The sequence below is a fragment of the Centroberyx gerrardi genome, chromosome 1 (assembly GCF_048128805.1).
Source record: "Centroberyx gerrardi isolate f3 chromosome 1, fCenGer3.hap1.cur.20231027, whole genome shotgun sequence".
Taxonomy (NCBI): domain Eukaryota; kingdom Metazoa; phylum Chordata; class Actinopteri; order Beryciformes; family Berycidae; genus Centroberyx; species Centroberyx gerrardi.
The window spans coordinates 35481355-35505096 of NC_135997.1; the positions used below are offsets into that span (position 1 = coordinate 35481355).

Genomic DNA, 23742 nt, shown 5'->3' on the forward strand with positions numbered 1-23742 from the left:
TAATGATGGAAGTGACACATAGTGGCGCGTGGTGGCAGACAGAGAGGACATTCATTTGCATATCTGTATAGGCTACTGTGGATTTTAAGTTGATTCAAGTGTAGAGATGTTTGTTTTTACTGTAGTAGCCTACTTGTTTACATGATGGCATCTATATAAATTATTTCTTTATGGATTGTAATCTTAATTGTAGGCTAAGATGTCATGCCAATAAAGTAAAAAAAGAAAAGTGAGGGCTGTGATGTTCACAGGAGTATTATGTGTTGACAGTGAAACTACGCCACCTAGTGAAAGTACTTGGGACACAGGAAGTCAGCGAGACAGAGATAACTGTGCGTGTACAAACCTCGGTTAATAAACCATGTTGCTGTTCAGTAAGTCGTTGTTCGTTTGGTGTATAACTACACAACAGAAACATTACAAGGGCCTATGTCCATTATTACCTGTTTAAATTGGCTTAAAGCTGTCACACTAACCACTTAATGGCATTACATTTGCCTTTTATTGTATATTTTATCTGGGTGTATTGTTAGGTGTGTTTCAGTGATGGTGATATTTAATTGCTGCCAACATCTGTCTATTGTTACAACAGCAGATCATTTGGGGGTTTTACATTAAAAATAAGCAGATTTTCATATATACTCTTAATACAACTACTCAGTACCAAAGAGTACCAAAGAAATCTGAGAATTATAAAGTCTTCTTGAAAATAGGATTCATAGTTTCTGTAAAGTAAATGCACCATTAAAATACTTCCAGAAGATAATCTTTATAATTTAAAACATAATTACTTAACATAGTTTAGCTATTTTTATCTACAGACTACAAACAATGCTCATGTTTGGTACCATTTTAGACAGTCACAGTTGTCTTGCATACAGTGAGCTAAATAAAAAGTAGTAGTGATGTCTCAATAAAAAAATATTAGCATTATAATGGCAACATAAGCCACTTTCACCATTGATTCCAATGACAGTCAGCTGAGAAGTGTACCCAGGTAAGATGGCTGCCATATGGTCCCATTCCAGAATAGGAATTCTCTATGACAGGTCCCCTCTACTGTTATATCTCCATGCCAAAACACCCCAACGGACAGAAATCTATCCGTTAGTAATTCTGTCCGTTTTCTGATGGATCAGTGTGGCCGCGCAGGGCTTAAGACTCCCATGCTCCCACGATGGAATTTTTTAGATGTGACTTCAAAATGAATTTCTGGAAATTTTTGCTTGATCTTTGCTTTCCAATCTAATCAGATTTAGACTGATTTAGACTAAGGTATGGCAAGTACCACACCTTACCATACCCAACCAAGCTGTTACTAACCTGTTGGCAAGAGAGAGAAATCAAGTCAATCAACATTCAGGGAGAGGGGCCACTGTAGAAATTCAACCAGCCTCAGGTCACAGGACTGCATATCAAAATGAGAATGCAGCCGACTCAAAATAATACAAATCAGTAGCATAATCTCAATATTACTTTGAATGAATATGGAACATACACAAAGCAGCCGGGGACACAGGTCTGGAGGAATGAGACAACAGGGTTACAAATGGCAACTGAGGTCAGATTTTCAAGTTCAAGACTTTGCTGTCCCTATTGGGAATAAACACAATAAATAAAATATATTGAAACATACAAGATGCATTAAAAACAATGAAAAGAGTAGTTTTTCAGCTACAGAATGTCTATATTTTTCTCTTTGTTTAATCATTTTATTATTATTATTATTATTATTATTATTATTATTATTATTATTGTTATTATTGTCATTATTATTATTATACAATTGCACAGGCATTAGTCTTGGTGACATTTGTGCAGAGACATGTTGACAGTACATGCTGACACACATTGTATAGGACAACAGTCCTGTAACAGACTAACACAGTAGTCAGTACATAGTGACATACATGGTCAACAGGACAAAGGACAACGGGCCTCACATACAGTGTAAAAGGAAAGTCCAGGCTATGTAACATGTATAGGACAACCTGGCTGACCCTGTGTCTTAACCAGATCAAAATAAAAAAATACTACTAATAATAAAGACTGTGCACTATACATATCATTACAAACTTAAGTGAACTACGCTAAGCTAAACTGTGACAGTACACTCTGGTGCATTGAGACAAATCATCAGCATCTCCAGCATCTGACCTTTCTGTCAGCCGGACACATTATGGGCATTTCAACAGAGTCACTGATGCTTGCAGGGCCAGTGTCAGGTGACAGGGGAGGGCTCGGGTCACAGCGGGGTCAACTCAACCACCAACCAATCAACGACCTCCCATCTCCAACCCAACCCGGCCTTCCACTGGGGTCAAATCACAGACAAATACAGGTCAACGCAACTGATCCATACTGTATGTGATGCAGGCAGGCTGGTGCACACACACCCCCCCCCCCCCACACACACACACGCACACACGCTAGGGGTGGGCGATATGAACTCAAATTCATATCACGGTGTTTTCTACTGTCTGGATGGTATCAGTATATTATCACAGTGTTCAAAATGTAATAATTTAATCATTGCTCAGTATATAGAAATTGATCTAAAGCGTTAGGGGTCGGATCAGATATACAGCCGTTTACTTCAATGCAGCTGCTGCACTGGCTGCAGCGCGCAGCATGTTGCCGGATATGAAACGGAGATGGATCGGAGCCGCAACTTTGGAGATAGGCTATGCATGGCTTCTATTTTTGTCGGACTATGCACCCGTATTTTAGCCATATAAATATAAATGCCACGGTTTTGCTTAGTGTGGTCATTTATCACCATGTTAACAAAATAGAGGATACATAAACCAATGTCGCTTAAATAAATGTTGGAGATGAGGTTATGAGCCACTGAGAAGCCTTATTTGGCAAAAGTACGTCTACACCACACTACACATTAGTATCCTATATGTTACATTAAAGTTCCTCACGGTACAACTTGAGTTGTTTATGGAAAAAAAAGCAAAACTAGTTAACCGTGTTCACTTCCCCATGAAAATGTAGATAGGCTCAACACAACGGGCAGCCCACGGACGGAACAAGAACGGAGTTAACCGAGATATATATTGAATATAGCCTATATATATATATATATAATATAATATATACATAAAAAGTTGCTAGAAGTCGCCAGATGACATCATACGCTACTTTGCATATCAATATATAATCTACAGTTGGTTTTTTTTTACCATTGCACCATAAAGAGCGTCCTGATAGGCTGCATCACGGCCTGGTATGGAAACCGCTCTGCTCTGGACCGCAAGGTCCTCCAGCAGGTGATGAAGACAGCTCAGTCCATAACTGGAGCTGCCCTCTCACCCATACAGGACATTTACCACAAGCGATGCCTGCGGAGGGCCAGCAACATCATCAGAGACCCCACTCACTCACTGCCATGGACTGTTCACCACCTTACTGTCTGGGAAAAATGGTATCGGAGCATCAGGAGTAGGACCTGCAGGCTCAGAGGGGCAAAGGATAGAAATCCTGTACAGGAAATAGAACAACGCTAAGGGGAGCAAGTAAACACCCCTATAGTTCCGTATTGTTGCAGTGAATAGTCACCGACAAGGAACGTGAGGAGGATTTTAACAGTGATCCTGTACAGGCCCGCGGCCCGTGTGTTCAGTTCAATTCAATTCAATTCAGCGCGATGGATAATTGAAGCACTACGAAACGGTTAGGCTATCCGTTAAATGACCTAATTCAACTAACGTTACTTAAATGCCGCAAGGTAATAACGTTGCCTACCGTTAAGTTTCACTTTCGTTTTCACACCGGGATTGATTAAATACAATGCATCTTCAAATGACAAACATGATGTGATGCATACATTAGACACACATTAAACACTGACCAACTTTTTATTTAGTGATGGCGTTTGTGTAAACTTTTTGTTGTTGGAGGCAAATGATTTATGCCGACTAATGCAATGAATCATGCCACCATAACAGACAAAACTTTCACTACAATATTATGTTCTTATGCTTTTTTATTTTCCTCTTTAACTTCTGTTTTTCTATTTTAATTGGATTCTTTATTTTTTATTTCTTTATCTTTGTGAATTATATGTTCCTGTTCTTCTTATACTGTAATATACTGAGGATCCAGCATACAAGCATTTCATTGCACTGTTGACCCTGTGTATGCTGTGTATATGACAAATAAACACATTTGTACTTGAACTCCTAATATCTGCTCTAGAGTGTGACTTTTCACTTGTGTCACTTTTCATAAATAGCCTATGACTCAGGAATAGTCAACTTATTATTTTCAAATTCTCCCCAATTAGGGACCAAAGCCATTCAAGTCCTAGAGAACAGCCTGGACTGGCCTTAAAAGTGAAACAGCTGATAATAATAGCAGCAATAAGCATAATGAGGGAGAATTGCCAGCGAGCTTTGTTATGCCGTGAGAGAAGAGAGAAAGCTGATAATCCAAGTGCAACAGCTGCTGGGCGCCCATCAGGAGGAACATTCAGAGCTGACTGCCAGTCCATTGTTTGGACTCAACAGTTGGTACATTTGAGGTCATTTCCTTGGAGGCGCTACTGCAGAAGGCTGCAGTAGCGCCTCATGGCAGCAGTGAAAGAATGTATGTATGTAGTGAGGTGCTGGAGCTTCAACCATAAAGTAAAGACTTTTTTTTCAAAAGGGCCGCTGAAGGGATGCTCTGGCGGGGGAGGGGATGGGGTTCAGAAGGGCAACTTGGTCCTTTCAATCATTTTTATTGGCCTACACGTTTTGGAGCAAACTATGTACAGACTATGCACATTAATTCATGGCTTTGTTGAATACTCAATTCTGAGGTCTGTTATTTCTGATTAACAAACAGACCGCTATTTTATATCTAATCCTATCACTCCACAGTCAAGAAGTCCGGTCCATTTTGTTAAATCTCCTCCTCCTCCTGCCGGAGATCAGACTTGCCAGTTGCATCCTCTTTTAAATCACTCTTAAAAACTCACTGTTTCAGGATTGCTTATAATTAATTTAATTGTTTTTAATCTATTTATGATGACTGTCTTATGCTTCGGTGGTTTAAACTTTAATATTATTAGAATTTTTTTTCTTAGCAGTACAGATTTTGTCTTTTCTTGTAAAGTCCCTTGTAACCTTGTTTTGAAAAGTGCTCTATAAGTTATTATTATCATTATTATTAAATTAACTTGCGCCACCTTGTGGCAAAAATAAGTTAACGCTTGGATACTGCAGATAAACTCTGCTAGGTTAGAAATATGGAAGATTTTTCCAATATAATTTCAATTCTGAGAGCACAAAACTTTTATTTGCTGGTTAGAGGCTGAAATACAATGTTGAGTTGTGGATTTCAATCTTTACGTTTCTCTGATTACAGTTCTACTACTGTAGCCGTGGATGCTAGCTACAGATGTTATATGGTAACAGTTCTGCTACAGTGTAGCCATGGATGCTAGATACAGACGTTTCTCTTGCTACAGTTCTGCTACAGTGTAGCCATGGATGCTAGCTACAGACATATCTATGGTTACAGTTCTGCTACGGTGTAGCCCATGGATGGTAGTTACAAGCGTTTCTATGGTTACAGTTCTGCTACAGTGTAGCCCATGGATGGTAGTTACAAGCGTTTCTATGGGTACAGTTTTGCTACAGTGTAGCCCATGGATGGTAGTTACAAGCGTTTCTATGGGTACAGTTTTGCTACAGTGTAGCTGTGGATGCTAGCTACAGACATTTATGGTTATAGTTCTGCTGAACTATCTTTTGGGAAAAGCTTGTAAATTGCTTTAGCTTGTAATAAAATAATTGTAAGTCTTTGGTAAAGCCATGTAAGCAGGATGAGGTACTGGGAACCAGTCGTTACTGCTAAATAAGTCCCTAATCACTAAACACTCCAGCTAGCACACTTGATTGGGGAAACAGCAACACCTGTGTAGGGAGGCAGTAAAATCATTTTTGACAAATTATTTGAAGACTTAATTTCCAAAACAACATGCTGTATATCCATTAAATAATAAAAAAAAAAACTAAAGAAAAACATGACTTAAAAAGTACCCTGCTGTATTCTGAGACACTGGGCTATGGCAAATTAAATTGGGGTTGTGAAGTTTCTTTTTTTTATGATTAGTATTTTTTTAATTTCATTTTCTGTCACAATTTCATTTCCAGATAGACCTTAGAACACAAACATTTTACATAATGAAACAGAACACATACCATACCCATACCCCACCCCTAAAAAAAGAACAAAGAGAAGAAAACATAATTTAAAAAAGGGCATATCTATACATTAGGGCTGGGTTTAAAAAATCGATTTTCCTATTCAAATCGATCTTCATTTGAATGATCCGATATCGATTCATAAAATCCCGAGATCGATCTTTTAATATATGCCCAATATATGCCTGTAGAGTCTGTAGAGTTGCACAACTTGCTAGCGCCGGCTGCCGGCTATTTAGCCATCTACTCACATCTGTCTGGCCGGCTGCTTTTATAACTGAATGTCACTAAATGTTCACACTACCAGAATTTGGTAGCGACAACAGCGACAACTGTGTATGGGTGTGTATGTGTATATGTGTGTATGCTTATGTATGTATGTATGTATAGTAGGGCTGGGTATCGCCACTGATTTCCTGAATTGATTCGATTCCGATTCACAAGGTCCCGATTCGATTCGATTTCCGATTTCCGATTCGATTCGATTCAATATCGATTCGGTTAGGGATATATCAGTTACAATATCAATTTTGCTTGGATATGAAAGAGATTCTCAGAGAACTAATGCTGTAAATTGTACAAGGAACCCTCTAACCTGGTGCATTATTAAAAATATTAATGTTTACATTAAGAATTGACCCCAAAGCAGTTACATTAATGTACTTTTTATTTAACATGACCAACACACTACAGCAGTCAACACAATATAGTGCAAGCAGGGGGTTCCCCAAATTTTTGAGTAGCCAGCCAGATGGGAAAAGTAGCCGACTAAGGGATGTTTGCGATGGCAAGATACATTTTTCCGGTGATGCATTTTTACCGAATTAATAAACAAATTAAATATGTTTATGAAAATCGATTTTTTAAACCCAGCCCTATTAAGCACAATTAATTGCACATCCCTATATAGTCTTGATTTTATCCATCAATGTTCCACATAATTTTGCAGTTCAATGCTTAAAAAAGTCATAACCTTCACCCCCAAAACTAGTGCAGGGTTTGCAGTGATGAACCCTGAAATAGCTCTCTTTTGTGACACATCTTTCTAATGTCCCCTCCTCTTCCATTGCAGGTAAAGATAAATAAATAAATAATAGGCCACTCAGGACTTTGTGTCTGTCTGCTGGAGACGCAATGATCTATCAAATAACTCCCGAGAGAACCTTAATGGCTTTTCATTGTTCCTATGCAAAAACAATAGATTGCAGTTGTTTCCAAAAAAGCCATTTTGACAGTCTTTCCCCCCCCTAATGCCATGCAGGGTCTCAGTGCTGTGGCAGCGAACAGAGATGGAAGGCAAGCAGGAGATTATGCACAAGGAAATACAGTGCTGTTGGACAACAAACTCTTGGAAGATAAAATTGACTTTTATGGTGCACTTTGATATTTCTGACATTGAAATGGGCTGTCTTTTCCCCAGTGACTTTGTGTGACATGAAACTAGATTAAGACTAACTTTAAAGAAATGGAACCATTCACAGGACCATCTATTACAAATGCTCTGGAGAGACTTAGTGCTTTGGAGACAATTTAGATACACCATGGTCTTTGTCTGACCCAGCCATTTGAAAATGACAGGTAGATATACTGCACTTAAGCTGAGGGCTCAGAATGGATTTGACAGCTCCTCCATGCTGGGAGATTCTGTAGAGAGGGGTGTTAATTTTTACATTTTAGGCATTTAGCTGATCTTCTTATTCTGAGTGACTTACAATGAGTGAATAGCTAAGGGTTCAATGTCTTACTCAAGGGAACTTCAACAGGAAATGTGGCTGTTGATGCGGATTGAATCTGTGACCTTCTGGTTAGAAACAGGCTCTGTAAGCACTAGGCCACCCTGCCACCAGACAGGACTTTGATGTCATTTTTGTTTGATTAGTGGCTATACATGTGGAGAGAGATAGGAAGAGTGGAAGAGAGGGGAGAATATGCAACAGTAAGCCCACTGAGCCAGTATAGTATAGTATACCCAATTGCACCATATCATAGCATACTATATAATACTAATTTATAACACTATATGATACAATGCTATACTATACTACACTATACCATACTATATTATACTATAGTATACAATAGTATACTATGCTATGCTATTGTAGCCAGGCAGAACTAAGAACGTAAGTCAGTTGGCCCGTAGGTGTGGCACCTATCTTCTCATGGGTGCCACATGGGTCCATTTGGTAACGATTTCTCCTCGTCTCGCATCTCCTCCTCGAGGCCACGGTGAAAGGTCATGGGCATGGGTCTCAAGCTCGCGGCCCGCGGGCCAATTGCGGCCCGCGAGACGATATTTAATATGAAAGTTTAATGTTAGTGCGGCCCGCGAGTTTTATATGGATGGCACTTTATACAGTACAGTATTGTGTGCGGAGCTGAACGAACCTACCAATCACGGTGGGGTATATGGCTCTCGGGGGTGGGACATCGACCGGGCTTGATGCAAGCAGAGAAACATTTCTCAATGAGTGAAAGTTACAGCAGCGTTGCCATGGAGAGTTTTCTTCCGTGCCTGGCTGGCTGCCTCGTTTCTATTGGGCACACGCGGACATTCGTCCCAGCGCGCTGCGTTCACAACACTTCCAAAAAAACGTTTTTTAAGTTGCTGCCCAGCGGGACATTATACGTATATATGTCTCTCTCTGACAAAATAAATCAAAGTGATGCGTACGCGGCGGGATAAAAGAAAAGTAAGGAACTCAATGTAGCCTAATGTAGTCTGCAGTCACATAGCGACACCTGTCCGTCGGCGATAACAGTCCCCGGTAAACCGGACCAATTATAGGGTCGCACCGTTATTTGTGGGTCATTATTTTTTATTTGCATCGCGCTATTTGCATTGCCTCACACGATGAACACTACTAGGTGAGTGGAAAAGCAGACAAGCTTGGGCAATTTTTGAGAGAATTGACCCCCAGCTTCCCTGAGCTTTCCCGAATGTTCAAGCGGACCATGTGCCTTTTTGGGAGCACATACTTGTGCGAAAAGCTCTTCTCCACCTTGAACTTCAATAAGTCCAAGTACAGGTCCAGACTTACTGATAATCATCTTCAAGCCATACTGAGGGTCTCAACTGCTTCCTCCCTCAAGCCAAATGTGGCTCAGCTATGCAAGAGGAAGCGCTGCCAGGTCTCTAGCAGCAAGGAGTAGGCAAGAGAAGCCATGTTCAGAAGAACAGTTCATGTTCTTCAATGTTCCATTCATGTTCAGGACAATTCATATTCAGAAGAACCCATTGAGGTTAAAGAACTGTTAATAAAGACGTTTAAATCTTATTTTGTGTTAAAAAATAAAAATAAAGACATTTGAGAAGATTGGAATTTTTTTAACAAAGCTTTTCTTGTGGAATACCTGATGCGGCCCAGCCTCACCCAGACTCTGCCTCCAGCGGCCCCCAGGTAAATTGAGTTTGAGACCCCTGGTCATGGGGGAGACGAGGAGAAGACGCGAGGAGGCGAGGAAGCGAGTGAACCGGGTCCTGTCAATTGGAACGTCCTCACATGCGTCACATTGAAGTGATGTTTAGCCTAATAGGCACGTAAATTATCTTCACTCATTATTTCTGCATTGAGGATACACCTGAGTAACTATGTTCAGGGATGCACTATTTGCGGAGCAGCCTCACAGAGGGTGATATGCATAAGCCAGTGCTATGCAGGTATTTTACTATTTGTATTGCTTGGGTATTTTGCAGAGTATTATGTAATTATATTGTATGATGTATTGTGTTAGCAAAACTAATTGGATGTGGTTTATCTTAGTGCCAGTTGCCCTAGCTGATGGTCATGTGTCCATGTAGCTCCAGGGACAAGGGCCTGGTCTACCATTGTGGGTGACTGGGCTACTCTTAGCTCATTTGTTCTCATTTGTATGGCTTGGTATGTATTGCATTGTATTTGTATGAGGTTAAGACTGTTCCTTATGTGTGCATTTGTATGACTGTTCCTGTGTGACAGTCGACATAGCCTACAGTTGCTTTAGCTTGTATTCGTTTTAGCTTGTGTTGGTGTTAGCTTGTGTTCACTGTAGCTTGTATTAGCTCAGCCTATTCCTCAAGGAAAGGGTTTTTGTAAATCTGTGGCACTGGTGCACTTTATTAATGGAATATTTATGAATATTGTGCTGAAGCTTGAACAGCTATTGTATTCAAGGAACTGCATTTTATTTTGGATGTCCAACTTGCCTCTTTATGACACTAGTTTTGGTCAAATTAATTTGATGTGAATAAATTATTATTTTTTTTAAATATAACTCTTTGTCTGCTCAAATTATAGATGTCCAGGACCTGCCCAGCTTTATGCTATCACTATACTATACAATATACTATAATATGCTATACTATTATAGCATAGTATACTATACTATACTATACTATACTAGAGCATGCTATACCTTACTATAAAATACATAGTATTATTAACACCCTCACCAGTGTTTCACTGTAAAGCAGCAAAGATGGCGCATACAGCCTATGTTTCTTTGCATTGTCTGAAAGGTTAATGTAACATGCAATAGTGGAAAGGAAAATGGCTTCCTTTATCCCGTTTATACACATATCAGAAACATTCAAATATACACAGAGAAAGATCCAAATCTCTGGAAGTTGTGAGGATACAACACATTTAGAGACCTTTCCCTGACCAATGGATAAACTCCACAATCAAATCTTCCATGTAAGCCTGGCTATAAAATCGAATCACGCTTATGGTGCATTGTAGCAGTTCCACTACTGTACAGACACAGGGGCATGGACGATGGGGAAAGTGCAATCAGAGTAGTCTTTTATTTCACCCTTCGGGAGCCACAGCCAACTTATAAGAAACAAAAACAAACAGACACTTTGCCAGCATTTTCTTGTGTGCCCTCCAGGCCCATAGGAATATAGAGGAGAGGGTTAAAGGTTTCAGGTGAAGAAACCCTTTGGGAAAGGACGCGAAAGATTATAGGAGACTCCCCATTAACATCAATGTTAAAGTTCACCTTTTCTGCCTGTTGAAGCTATCATATCCTGTATCTGGACAATAAATATATCTCTATCTTCTGCCACATATCTTGTTGTTATTTTTGAGAAACAAATGCATGACCATTAAAATCTGCTTGTCTTAAACCAATATAATGTTATCGGTCTAACTATAATATCAAGGATGTAGTGGAGGGTGGCCTAAACCCACCTACACCTCAGTTTACCCACCTTTTTAGTCTGATGTACATCTTTATGATGCAAATTCATGCAAGCAAATTCTACGATGATAGGGTCTTTTAAGGAATAAAAACATAAATCAACATAAAATGTAATTGCTTTTTGTTTATATTGTGGTCATTTGGTCACTTTTTTATGATCTGTGTTGTCAGAAACATATGTCAATGACAAGACTTATGTGCTATGTTTGATGTAAACTCAAAATAAGCGATGGCACACTGAGTCAGAGGTGATGGCAAGTGGGCTTCTTAACATTACTGGCAATGATGAGAGCCCCTTTCTGTCCCCTTGCTTCTGGGTTGGAACTCCTCTGCTTTCTGACTTATTTTGTGTTCTTTGGTATATCCAGCTGTAATAAATGCAACAAAGGCAAGGTCATATGAGACAGGGCTCTCTCCTACCTGGTCACATTGCCAACGCATGCATAATTTCTCACTCTGGCTCACATTATAGCACAGCTCAATCATCGGCGCTTTGTATCTTGGCAAAAGGTGCTCCCAAAAAGGCGCACATATAAAACAGGTCTTGGCTGGTGTGAATGGACACTGTGTGCTGAGTCAGCATCCGTCCCCTCCTCTGCTGTCCTACATGAGAAGAGCAATAACTCAACCGGAGTGAAAACATTTCGTTGCAGTGGACGCTCAACTTGCAGCCTCACAGCTCTTCGTTACAGGCATTAGAGCAATGAATAGAGGCTTCGCAGTGAGGCCAACGGAGTGAAGCCAACCCCGGAGCTGCAGAGCTGGGCCCCTCAGGCCCCTACTGGACTGGACTACTACTGTAGTGTGCTGCTATTCAGCACTGTGTTGCAGGTTGTGAACGTTCTCACCGCAGCCCAGCTCATTCAGGAGTAATTGTGCATTCACGTGCTGATGCAAAGTGTTGATTTGATTTTTTTTTTAAGGTTAAGTTACCATTGCGACAAAACACAGAAACTTGGGTAGCAAGATTTTCTCTTACTTTCAGACTTCATCATCCGACTTTATATGCCATTCATGTGAAACTTCCAAGTAGAAAATTATTTCTTTCCAATATATCAGATAGCATGTGCATGCAGGGTAACCGAGTAAGACCGATATGCATTTTGAGTGCCATTCAGGAAAGCCAATACTCTGTGGTGCTGCTGTGGTGCCTACAAAAAAACAGCATGCACACTGTGTAACACAAGATTAACACCTTCCATTGGCAAGACACAAACATTTACAAAGTAGCACACACTGAACCCCATTAAGAGGTGAAGCAGAAACTATTATTACATTCTTGTTGTAAAAAAACCCCACCAAAAAAACGGCACATTAATTCTCCAATTGAATAGCTGATTTTCTGTGTGAGGCAGTGTGGAGAAAGGAGAGGGCAAGTTGCATCAGCTTGGGGTATCAGTCAAGCAGTAGACAGGAATCAATAATCCAATTCCAATCCGGTCCTAGCATTATATTCAACAGGGCTCAGGAGCTAGCTGGTCTTTCCTGTAGGAAGCCATTTCCTCCTCCAATCAGGAATGTGTCTCGTCTGATCAAAACTATTGGTCGATGTGAAACAATTCAAGCCACGTGTCAAAACCTTAAAGGTTAACTAGACACAGACGCTGACATACTATAATGTAAACACAGAATGGGTACACGTGCATGCACACACATACACACAAACACACGCACTATACTTCTTCTATAGCTACTGCATTTTGTCAAAAGCCTGTTCCTAGTTTGCCAGTATAATCTCTCAAGTCTTGGGCGTGTTTTATGGTACAGATCCCGCTCTTTATTGCATGTGCTGCATGCAAGAGTGAATTATTGTTGCATTACTGCAATACTGCTCCTCCCCATTAGAGAGACTGTTGTCTGTAATTGTCTGTAATTCTATCTTTGATGTCCTTTAAACTGTCAGAAGCCACAAGCAATGATCTGATGACCAACTGACTGAGACATGCCTGCTGCGTGCTCTGATGTTCACATTGAACACACACACACACACACACACACACACACACACACACACACACACACACAGCAAACCTCACACAGGTGCTGGACACTAAGTGGAAGCCTGTGCAACAGTTGAGAAAGAATAGGCTGCAGTGGTAAGGCAGAATAGATGCTGGACAGATGCATGATGGGAGACTTCTGCCATGGCTACCAGTGACTGTTTCCTGGTTGGTCTGGTCTTGAGCATTGTCCCCAGTCTGTGTTATTCAGGCAATATTGATCCATACCTTGTTGTAGCAGGGTGAAGATATGGCTACAACAAAGCAGTCAGTCCTTCTATCTGTCTGGTTTGTTAGCAAGGGCTGCCACTTTAATATTTAATCATCTGGGTACATGTTTGCTAAACAACTCCTAACTGCTGTCTGTCACGTTGCGTTATTCTTTTTTTTTTTTTTTTTTTTTTACAATGCAACTGTCTCTCCACACGTCAACCTCCTTAAGCAATGCCATCGCCTTAAGACTGCGAGCGGGAAACAGCAGAAATACTGAGCAGCGCAGCGCACATAACACACACACATATGCAATTACTGAACTACAATGAATGACCTAGCAGTCGCATTGTGGGAGGTAACCATGGCAATCAACATGCCTGGAGTGTCAAAAAAAAAAGAGAGAGAAGAGAGGGATGGTGGAGAGAAAAGAATAATAGACTATCTGTAGCTGTCAAAGGAAGCGGCCTGGAGGGGTGTTATGAAAGAAACAGTCCCCTATGGACTGGCGAGGCTGTGGTACGCTGGGTCAGGACAGAGAAGGCAGTAATACACCATACAGTGGGCATGATGCTGAATTTGAGTCAGAGAAATACAGGAAGATTTTCCATCCAAAATGTGATGATGTATGAACTGCTAAGTGAACCCTACTTTTCCAAACTGATTGACAGCGCACGATCAAGATAGCACAACAAATGATGGTACTTTTTAAAGGACTGTAGATTACATAATTCCTTAGTTGACTAAATGACAACACCTGTACAGACTAGATCCTCTATCCCTAATGAAAAATCACTGGAATATTCCTATAGGGACTTATGCTGTGACATCTGCATTGTATTCTAAAATGTTTTATGGTACTACTATAGTTCTTTTACATCAGGAATATTTTAGAGTTATTGAATGATTGGACTAGGTGATGGACTAGTGCATTACAGTAATGTGCTGCAGCACTACTGCATTACAGTGCATCACATCTAAGGAAAATGCAGTGCATTCCTTTGAATCTATTTCTGAAATATCAAACGAATATCAAGTACAACGTCTAACATCAGGCATCTGGTGTGAGATGGCCTCTAGCCAAGGGGTGGTGGTGGTGGTGGTGGTGGTGGTGGGGGGGGGGGGGGGGGGGGGGGGTTGTGCTAGCCTTGGATTGCTCTCCTTCCTTTCCTCCATCCTCTCTCCATTCCTTCCTTCTCCATTCTGAGTGCTGCTGGCAGAGTCTGTACAGATCCATAGCATGTAGAGAACAATTTTGTATTGTTCTCTGTATTGGCAATGCATGAATGATTACTGAATATTTTGTTCAGCAATTCTCTTAGTTCCAAACACACTGTGCTACCACAGCACTTTTGTGTTAACAGGTCCAGTTTTTTTTTTTTATTACTGATTCACTGCACAAACAAGTTAAATTACACTACATTCACTGGAAAGATTATGGTTAACTGTAAACCACAGAGAGGAAATCATAAATGGCATGTTTGCACTACATGTGTCAGTTGCAGAGGGTTGCATGTTGGTGGGTTGCATGAACATGTAAAACTGAAAAAAATATATATACATCAGGTTTAAATTCTTTAGTAAAAATGGGAGTGAAAAGTCAGGAGCCTCTCTCTCTCTCTCTCTCTCTCTCTCTCGCTCTGCTACTGGCACGTCGCTGAGTGTTGGGGAGAACGAGAATGGAGCATAGCCACACTTCCTGTCTCTGTACTGTTGCCTTGGCGACGTAGGCAGAGAGGATGTAACCTGGGTAATGCAGTCCAAGGAGAGAGAAAACGAGGGAGGGAGAGGAGGTCAAGAGAAAAAAAGAAAGAAAGAAAGAAAGAGAGACTTGTCTTTTTTATCCTTTATTTCTCCAGGGACAGTTCACTGAGCTGCATGCTCTTTTTCAGCCCCACCCTGCTTCACATTCATGCAGTTATGCACTCACACCTGGGAGCTGCCCAGTACAACCACACTCTTCTACTGTTGGCCTCTGAGCACTACTGCAGCAGCTGGGGTTCAGTACCTTGCTCAAGGGCAAGGGCCCGAGGGGGTCAGTGTGATGGTCTCTCTTCCCACCCACATTTACCCATTCAACCTGGGGATTCAAACTGGTGACCTTCCAGTCACAAGACTGCTTCTCTAACCTTAAAGCAGCAATAAGCGATTTTCTGACCACAAGTGGGCGACAGAAAGTGCAACACATTTGTAAATAAAGCACAGCAAAGCTACTGCCCCTGGTGTTACTGCCCCTAAGGACAAACCTAGCGAAAGACCGCGCATAAAGGCTAATAGCTAAGCTAAACGTAACTACGGAGAAGTGTCACCGGTTAGCAGTCTCGCTTTGGCAGATTTTTCTCCCGCTGAAGGTTACATGTCCCACAATGACAAGTGAAGAGGTAGGTAGCAAGTTTACTAGTTTAACAAGTTTACTCGCTCACTTCATTGATTCCGCCATTATGAGAATTGTTTTCAGGAATGGGAGGGGGGTGAGTGCTGCTTTTAAACAGAGAGGGAGGAGACAAGCTAGTTTTAGAGAAATTAAAAGCTACTGAATGGACTGGGAGGAGCTTCGTTCTGGTGCGGAATTTGACAACAAGCTTTAGAAAAGAGGTGAAAAGAGCAACACAGCTGGCTGCTGTGTGGATATTGGTTTATATCATTATGTCTCAATGAAATCTCCAAATAGCACACGTTAGTTTCAGTTTAAGATCTGATATCGCTTATTGCAGGTTTAAGGGTCCCACTGACTGCTGCTCTTCAACCTGCTGGTGTGTATTCTAATACTATGCCATGTATTAGCCACTAAAAATGAGCAACATTGTAGTGAATGACACATTCAGTGTAGAAGAGCAAAATATACCACACCTAGTGCTGAACCCAGGCATTCCTTCCTAGATAAATGACAAGTTCTATAACCAGCCGTATTTGCATCCACTCTCCAAACTCATTATCTGGGTAGGTCAACATATGGTGACCAGACGTCCCGGTTTGTCCGGGATTGTCCCGGTTTGTCCGGGATTGTCCCGGTTTCAAGATGGGTGTCCCGAGTCCCGACAAATATCTGTAAAACACTAAAATGTCCCGGTTTTCAACATTCACTACCAAATTGTCCCGGTTTTCACCACAATTAAAATAATAATAATAGTATTATACTTGTTTTCAGCACTTACATAGACGTTTATCATGTTCTGTCCCGCTCATTATTACCTAACCCAATCAAAAAACATAAACAATGCACCACGCATCTGAATTATGTGTGTCAATCAATCAATGTGTCGTTGTCAAGGCTGTTGCTAGCCTATGACGCTTGTGGCTCTGTCTGACAGAATCTGTCAGTACGCTAACGGTTAGCTGTCATGCCGAAGAGAAAGTCGGTCTTTTCTAAAGACCTCCACAAGGCTTACTCTTTTCTTCGTGAAGTAGCCGGCAACGAAAATGCTGCGTTCTGCACACACTGCAAGAGTACATTTTCGGTCGCGCACGGTAGAAATGCCGACATAAAAGATCATATTAAGACGGCCAAACATAAGCGGTGGCTACAAGCTAGTAGCAACGTTGCGACCTGCTCAGCGGGGCAAACGCCGGTGACAGTGATCTGAAACTGGCAGCTCAGGAGGGACCTTTGCAACCATCTGGTGAAACACAACCAGAGCTGAAAGGTATCTGACAATCAAAAAATATGTTATATTACACCAGTGCAATCCTTGTGTTTTGTGTTTACTAGTGTTATTATACAGTTTTCAAATAAACTATGTTTTGGTGTATTTTTGGAGACAAAACATCATTTTTCGTTTGCTGAGGCTCTGTCCATGGTGTAGAAAGGTGCAGTCACTAGGTGTGCTAAGCGCTGAAATAATTGTCCCCCATCCTGATGAAAACACCTATGGTGCGTGCATAAGCGCATACATATGCGCTTGCATGAACGTGCGGTACACTTAAGGGTCCCGGTTTGGGGGTTTGAAAATCTGGTCACCCTAGGTCACCACCAAGTCAACATAGTGCGATACAGTATCACAGCCAACATATGTTCCCTGCACCTAATTTAGCTCCTAGGTGTGGGTGTTGCATAACTACACACAGTGATAGTACAGTAACTAACTGCAATATACAAAAGAGGAAGCAATAACATCACATTTGCATGTGCATCTGTGGACGGTTACAATATATTTCTTTGTGTACATTTCCAAATTAGCACAGCAGAACTGCAAATACATAATTTGGAATGTGTGTTAACACAACAAAAAGTCAAAATATGCAAAATGAAAAAAAAAAGAATGACAAAGACGAGGGAGTAGCAAATGTCCAGTGTTCAAGCCATCATCAAAGTTTTGCATCTGCTACTGTCAGTATGTAGAATGATATGTATAGTCCTGTCTTTTAACATCTTCATGTTGTGTGGGGCTTTTCTGTTTTGGTATATGTATTTTTAAATTCCTTCCTTTGATTACACTTGCACTGTTTGCTCTTACCTTTATTTTATTCCTTTATTTATTATCTGTATTTGGTGTTTCACAGTTTTATTTTTTTTCTCTCGTTTTATTGTAAAGCACCTTGTAACCTTGTTAAGAAAGGTGCTATATAAATATAGTTCATCATTATTATTATTATTATTATTGCATGTCTTGCACTATCCCTTTGCAGTGTATGTGAAGACCTGTACAATCTGTACTTCCAAGTACTTATTTTACTATGCGAGTTGTTCCTCAATGTCACCAAGACAAATTCATGTACATTTACAAATGTACAATCAACAAAGTGATTCTGATCTGCACAGAAAAGGAAGGGAAAACTATTTAGTCTTTCTTCTGAGAAGAACTACAGTATCATCAGACCTCAGTCAGAGAGGCAGAGAGCTGACTGACTAAGCAGGACACTGGGACAAGGACACACACACACACACACACACACACACACACACAGCATGACATGATATGTCTTGAAGTGGGCTAGGGAGAGGAGACGGGAGGAGGAGAGGAGAGAGGAGGGGAGGAGGAGAGTAGAGGAGAGGAGAGGAGTGACTAAGCAGAAACTGTAGATTAGTATCATTAGACCCCACTGTACCAACACTGCAGACCAAAATGGCCACTTCATCACCCTGCTGAGACCAGGCAGGAGGTTACTGTACTGCAGAAATGCTCTGTACCATTTCAGTCCCTCACCCTTCATTAAATAAGGTTCACTTAAAATAATAATCTGTGACAGTTTCTTATACATACATGTCCATTTTGCAATGCTCTATTGTGTCATTTATATAACACAATAGTGATTCAACCTACAGCCTGTTCGTGAAAGCTTTTACATTTACTGTTCTAAAGTAAGTGTTTTACATTCCGGTTTGTTTGGAATAAATAAAAGAAGAACTGGGTAGTTAGCATGAGCAGTGATAGCCACCATGGCTGAACAGACAAAGAAAAGAGCGCCACCTACAGAAACTCAAACTGCATCAACAGAAAATCCAAGGACGTCACAGTACTGGACACACTGTGTGTCAAAGTGATTTCTGGGAAATGCAGTGCAAAAACACCACAGCAATGAACGCTTAGCACCAAAGATGGAGACAAAATTTTAAAAAAACACCACAGTAATGAGTGCTTTGCACCAAAGATGGAGACTAAATAAAAAACACCTCAGCAATGAGCAACCCAACAATCAAAATGTTTGTGCCAAATATGGTGTTCGGGTTCAGGATCATCCCTACTTAGGACACACACATGTCTATGTTAAATCATTTCTATAATTTATATAGTTTTCAATTCATTTAATTTCTCAGTATACAATACAAAATGCATAACACTCCTTAAATGAGAATAAAAAAATAAAAAAATGAAATGAACAAAAATTCACCCCTCATGACATTTCCAACCCATTTTTAACTCATATTGAACTTAATTCCTCATTTCAGCCATAAGGTGCCACAGTGTTGAGCCTATGCGTCCAAAAGGCTTTACGGTATAACAACTTAAGCTCCAAATTCTTATTGTAAATGCAGTCCATTTCAAACATCCCCCAAAATAAATTGACATAACTGGGAGCGACACAAGATCCCATCGCTGTTCCAAGAACTAACAGGAAAAAGGAATCATGAAACCATGAATAACATAATCTACAGGCAGGGTCTTATCATTTAACACGTAATAATTACTATACAAGGAGTTCACATCCATCGTCACTAGATCTCATTCATCAATTCATTATTTATTTATATTTATTTATTTATTAATTAGTTGCCATTTCTTCAACATGTCTATTGTATCCTGTATATTATGAAGGTAAGGTTCTTTATGTGATGATCAACAAATATAGAAATGTCCTTTGTGATTGATCCATTACTTTATACTGTGTAATAGGCCTGTGTGGTGGATTTAATAAAGACTTATGCATTTTTGGCAGACCTTATAAAACTGGAATACATGCACATTCCACAAAAAGAAGTCAAAAGTGTTCTCATGAATCCATTTATTATTGAACCAACTGTCAAAATCTCTTATCTCACTCTGGAATTTTGCAGTGGGACCAAATAGCATGGGGCGATAGAAGGTGGTATCAGATCATTTTCTTCTCATTTCCATTTTATAATCGTCTACATCATGAATCACTGTGGAACCACCCTTGTCAGTTGGTTTCACAATGATAGAATGATCACCCATCAGATTTGTCAATACGTGTTAGATTAGGTTTAGATTAGGTTTCACTCCTTTTTTTTTTTTTTAAAACTGTGATACATCCTGGTCAACCAATCTACAGAAAGTGAATACAAAGGCATTCAGGCCACTCCGGGGAGTAAATGTACTCTTAGTTCGCAAGGCACTTCTGTGATTCATTTCATTTTATGGGTTATTGGAAATTAGTTCCATTTTAGTTTCAAACTAAATCTATACTAAATCAATTAATATAATGTACAATTATTAATTGATTGAATTATTAATTGATTGATAATTTAAAGCAATCCCACTCGTACTAAATTAACTTTTATGCCTAGTGCTGCCAACAGCACACAGGCTGCTTCATTCAGCAGCAGTACTGCCTACTTCCAGTTTTTCCGAATCCGATCATACAATCATGAGTATTGGGGCTTATTTTACGGGTACAGATCCAATTCCAACTATGACATGATTGTCTCATCCCTAGGGCATAGGTTTCTTTATTCATTCATTCGTTGTGTTTACCCACTTATTCCTATTCAGGGTCATGGGGGCTGGAGCCTATCCCAGCATGCATTGGACAGAAGGCAGGGAAACTCCTTGGACAGGTTGCTAGACCATCACAGTCTAACAGACGGACAAAAACACTCACTCTCATCCACACCTATGAGCAATTTAGAGTCTCCAATCTACCTGACATGCATGTCTTTGGACTGTGGGAGAAAACCTACGCAAACCCAGGGAAACTCCACAAAGAGAGGACCGGGACTTGAACCCGAGATCTTCCTGCTGTGAGGCAACAGTGCTAGGACCGTTTGATCAATAGCTATGTGTCCTGTTTAAGTTCCCAGGAGGGAAAGACAACGCTAAGGCGGTCCTGCATAGAGCAAGGCACTACCACTGCCAGGGTTAGGGGTTCCATTAGGGGAGCCACCCATACTAAACAAGTCCAGATCCTGTACAGGCCCACGGCGCGTGTGTTGAATTCCACTAGCTGCGGCCACACCGTCGGAAAACGGACAGAATTATTGACGGATAGATTTCTGTCCATTGGGCTGTTTGGGAATGTCAACATGGTGGGAGAGGCAGAAATACAGGAGCCTAGCTTCGCTCATAACGGAGCTACTTCATAGAAACAAGTTAAATTCACTTGAACAAATTGTTTTATCACTCACATTGGGTTGAAAATAGGAAAGAATGTCTAGTTTCTTGTTTCTCAACATTTTCACAACACAACCTGTCAGCTCCGCGGCTCAGATTAAACTGTCTGTGCTTGTCATTTGATTGTGTGTTTGTTTAATGTGGCCCGGCTTCCCGGTTGAGTGGAGTTTTCCGTTTTTAAGCACTGTGGCCTGAAGGTCCAAGCACCGCCCAGCCGGAAAACTTTGGTCATAAAACAAACCGAGCCAGTAGTTTAAGCTCCTAAAACAGGTACGACCGGTACTGCTCTGTATTTATTTTTTTTTTCAGAACCAGAACGTGCGTCAAATTCACTCCCCCTTGATATAGCCTAGATTTGTTCCCTCTGTCAAGAGACTCGGGGCTAGTAAAAAACATTCCCGGCTAAAGCCCCGGAAGCCCGATGCTGATGGGAGCAATGCTCGGCTAGCGCGACACGTTTATCGGTTAAATTACCTATTCTACCAACGTCACATACCACAGGTAGCCTAATAACGCGACCTACCGTTTGGTTTGCAGGACAGAAGAAGATGTAGATGTCTGTAAATTGGCGGCGAAGACTGTGGCTCTGTGTGAGATCCAATATGACATTATCAGTGTATGAGACTGAATGTGGCATTTAGCCCATAGGCAAGAGGCCATCTCTTAGTCAAAGACGTCGCCTAGAGGCCATCTCACGAAGCGACATCTCACTGTTACCTGACTGACTGACTGACTGACTGACTGACTGACTGACTGACTGACTGACTGACTGACTGACTGACTGACTGACCTGAATTTTCCGCATGATGCCCTCGGCTGTGCCGTGGGAAAAATGTGTCCGCTTATAGTACTGTACTGTTACTGGACTGGATAACAGTGGCCACGATAAACAGAGACCAAACATTCTGCTCTGATGTTAAAGCTGTAGCTCAGTGCCACTCACCTATATACAGCGAGGAGTCCTTCCTTCGGACGTGGTCGTCAATGTAGGACACCCCCAGAGGCTGGACGGGCGTGGCTCCGATGCCCAGCAGAACCTGGGCCCCGATCAGCAGCAGGTACATCATGTTGGTGTTGGCCCGGTTGCCACAGTTATACCCCGACTCCCGGCTCTCTATCCTGGAGTTGTTGGAGCAGACGTCCCTGCCGTCCTCGGCGTGCCACGAGTCCCCAGCCTCGTACTCATACTGGTGAGTCAGGAACTCCGGCAAGGCTGACAGCAACGCGCCCAGCGCCATGACGATCCCCCCGCAGCCAATCAGGCGGGGCCGGTGGGCCTTGGCGCCAAAATAGCTGACAAATAGGATGAGGGCCAGGTTGCCGATTTCGAAGCTGCTGGCTATGACACCCACATCGGCGCTCTGGAGGTTGAAGCGTCTCTCCAGCGTGGTCAGAACGCTTACCTGGCAGAGAGAGAGAGAGAGAGAGAGAGAGCACAGCTGTTATGTAGTGCTTTTACAACTAGCATCCCTAGATCTTAGAATGGCCTGCCGAGGACATCAGGTTAGCAAAATCATTATTATTTTAATGCACTTTTATAGATTTTATGAAATTGTTTCTATAATACTTTCTGTAATTATTCTCTATATAAAGGTATAACATAAATATATCTATATAAATAGATACAACTCATAGTCATGCTTGGATCTGGATTTTTATATTATATTATATTATATACACAAATTTACACAATACATACAAATTTGTTTTATATATTTTTCAACTTTTCTTTTCATTTAAACATATGTATAAAATGCTTGTTCCCAAATCCCACACAGGGCAAAGCTGCAGGCTTCAGATGTTGTTCAGTACAGCTGGGGGGAGGGTGGTAGCTCTGTAGAGTAAAACCTGGAATAGGAGGGGAGAGCTGGAAATGTGGCCATCTGCCGCTCCCCTCAGAGCCCGTGCCAGGATCAGGAACCTGTTGGCGACATAGCTGGGCTGCTCCGTATAGGTGGGCCGCTTCCAACACCTTCTTCCCCATACTCCTCCTCCCAAAACAAGCCCTGAAGCTAGCCTGATGCCAACCTGGGAGAAAGGGATATGTGCATGTGTGTGTGTGTGTGGGGGGGGGGGGGGGGGGGGGGTGGGGGTGTGGTGGGGGGTGGTGGCTTTAGGCAAGAAACCCCATGCAGCTGTTCTAATTGTGCAATAGATACAAACACATCATACCAGCTGTGTTCTGTCTTTGTGTAAGTGATGAAAGGGCTTTTTAAGGCTCTGGTGCCTCGAATGTATGCTGATATTATTAACTTTTATTTATCTTTTACATAAGAACACTCGTCCACAGCAAAAGGTATATGCCCCAAAACCTCCCAGAAATCACTGAAAAGACAATTTCAGCCAAACGGAGGGATTTAG

The 23742-nt window shown here is 41.3% G+C and overlaps 1 protein-coding gene across 1 annotated transcript in view; it reads right to left on the reverse strand.

Annotated features, from left to right (window-relative positions):
* LOC139911367 (solute carrier organic anion transporter family member 3A1-like) overlaps positions 1–23742 on the reverse strand; it is a 44282-nt gene that overhangs the window by 14892 nt on the left and 5648 nt on the right. Inside the window, exon 2 of the mRNA XM_071898892.1 lies at positions 22325–22784. Coding sequence (XP_071754993.1) covers positions 22325–22784 — 460 coding nt within the window. The remainder of the gene's footprint in view (positions 1–22324; positions 22785–23742) is intronic.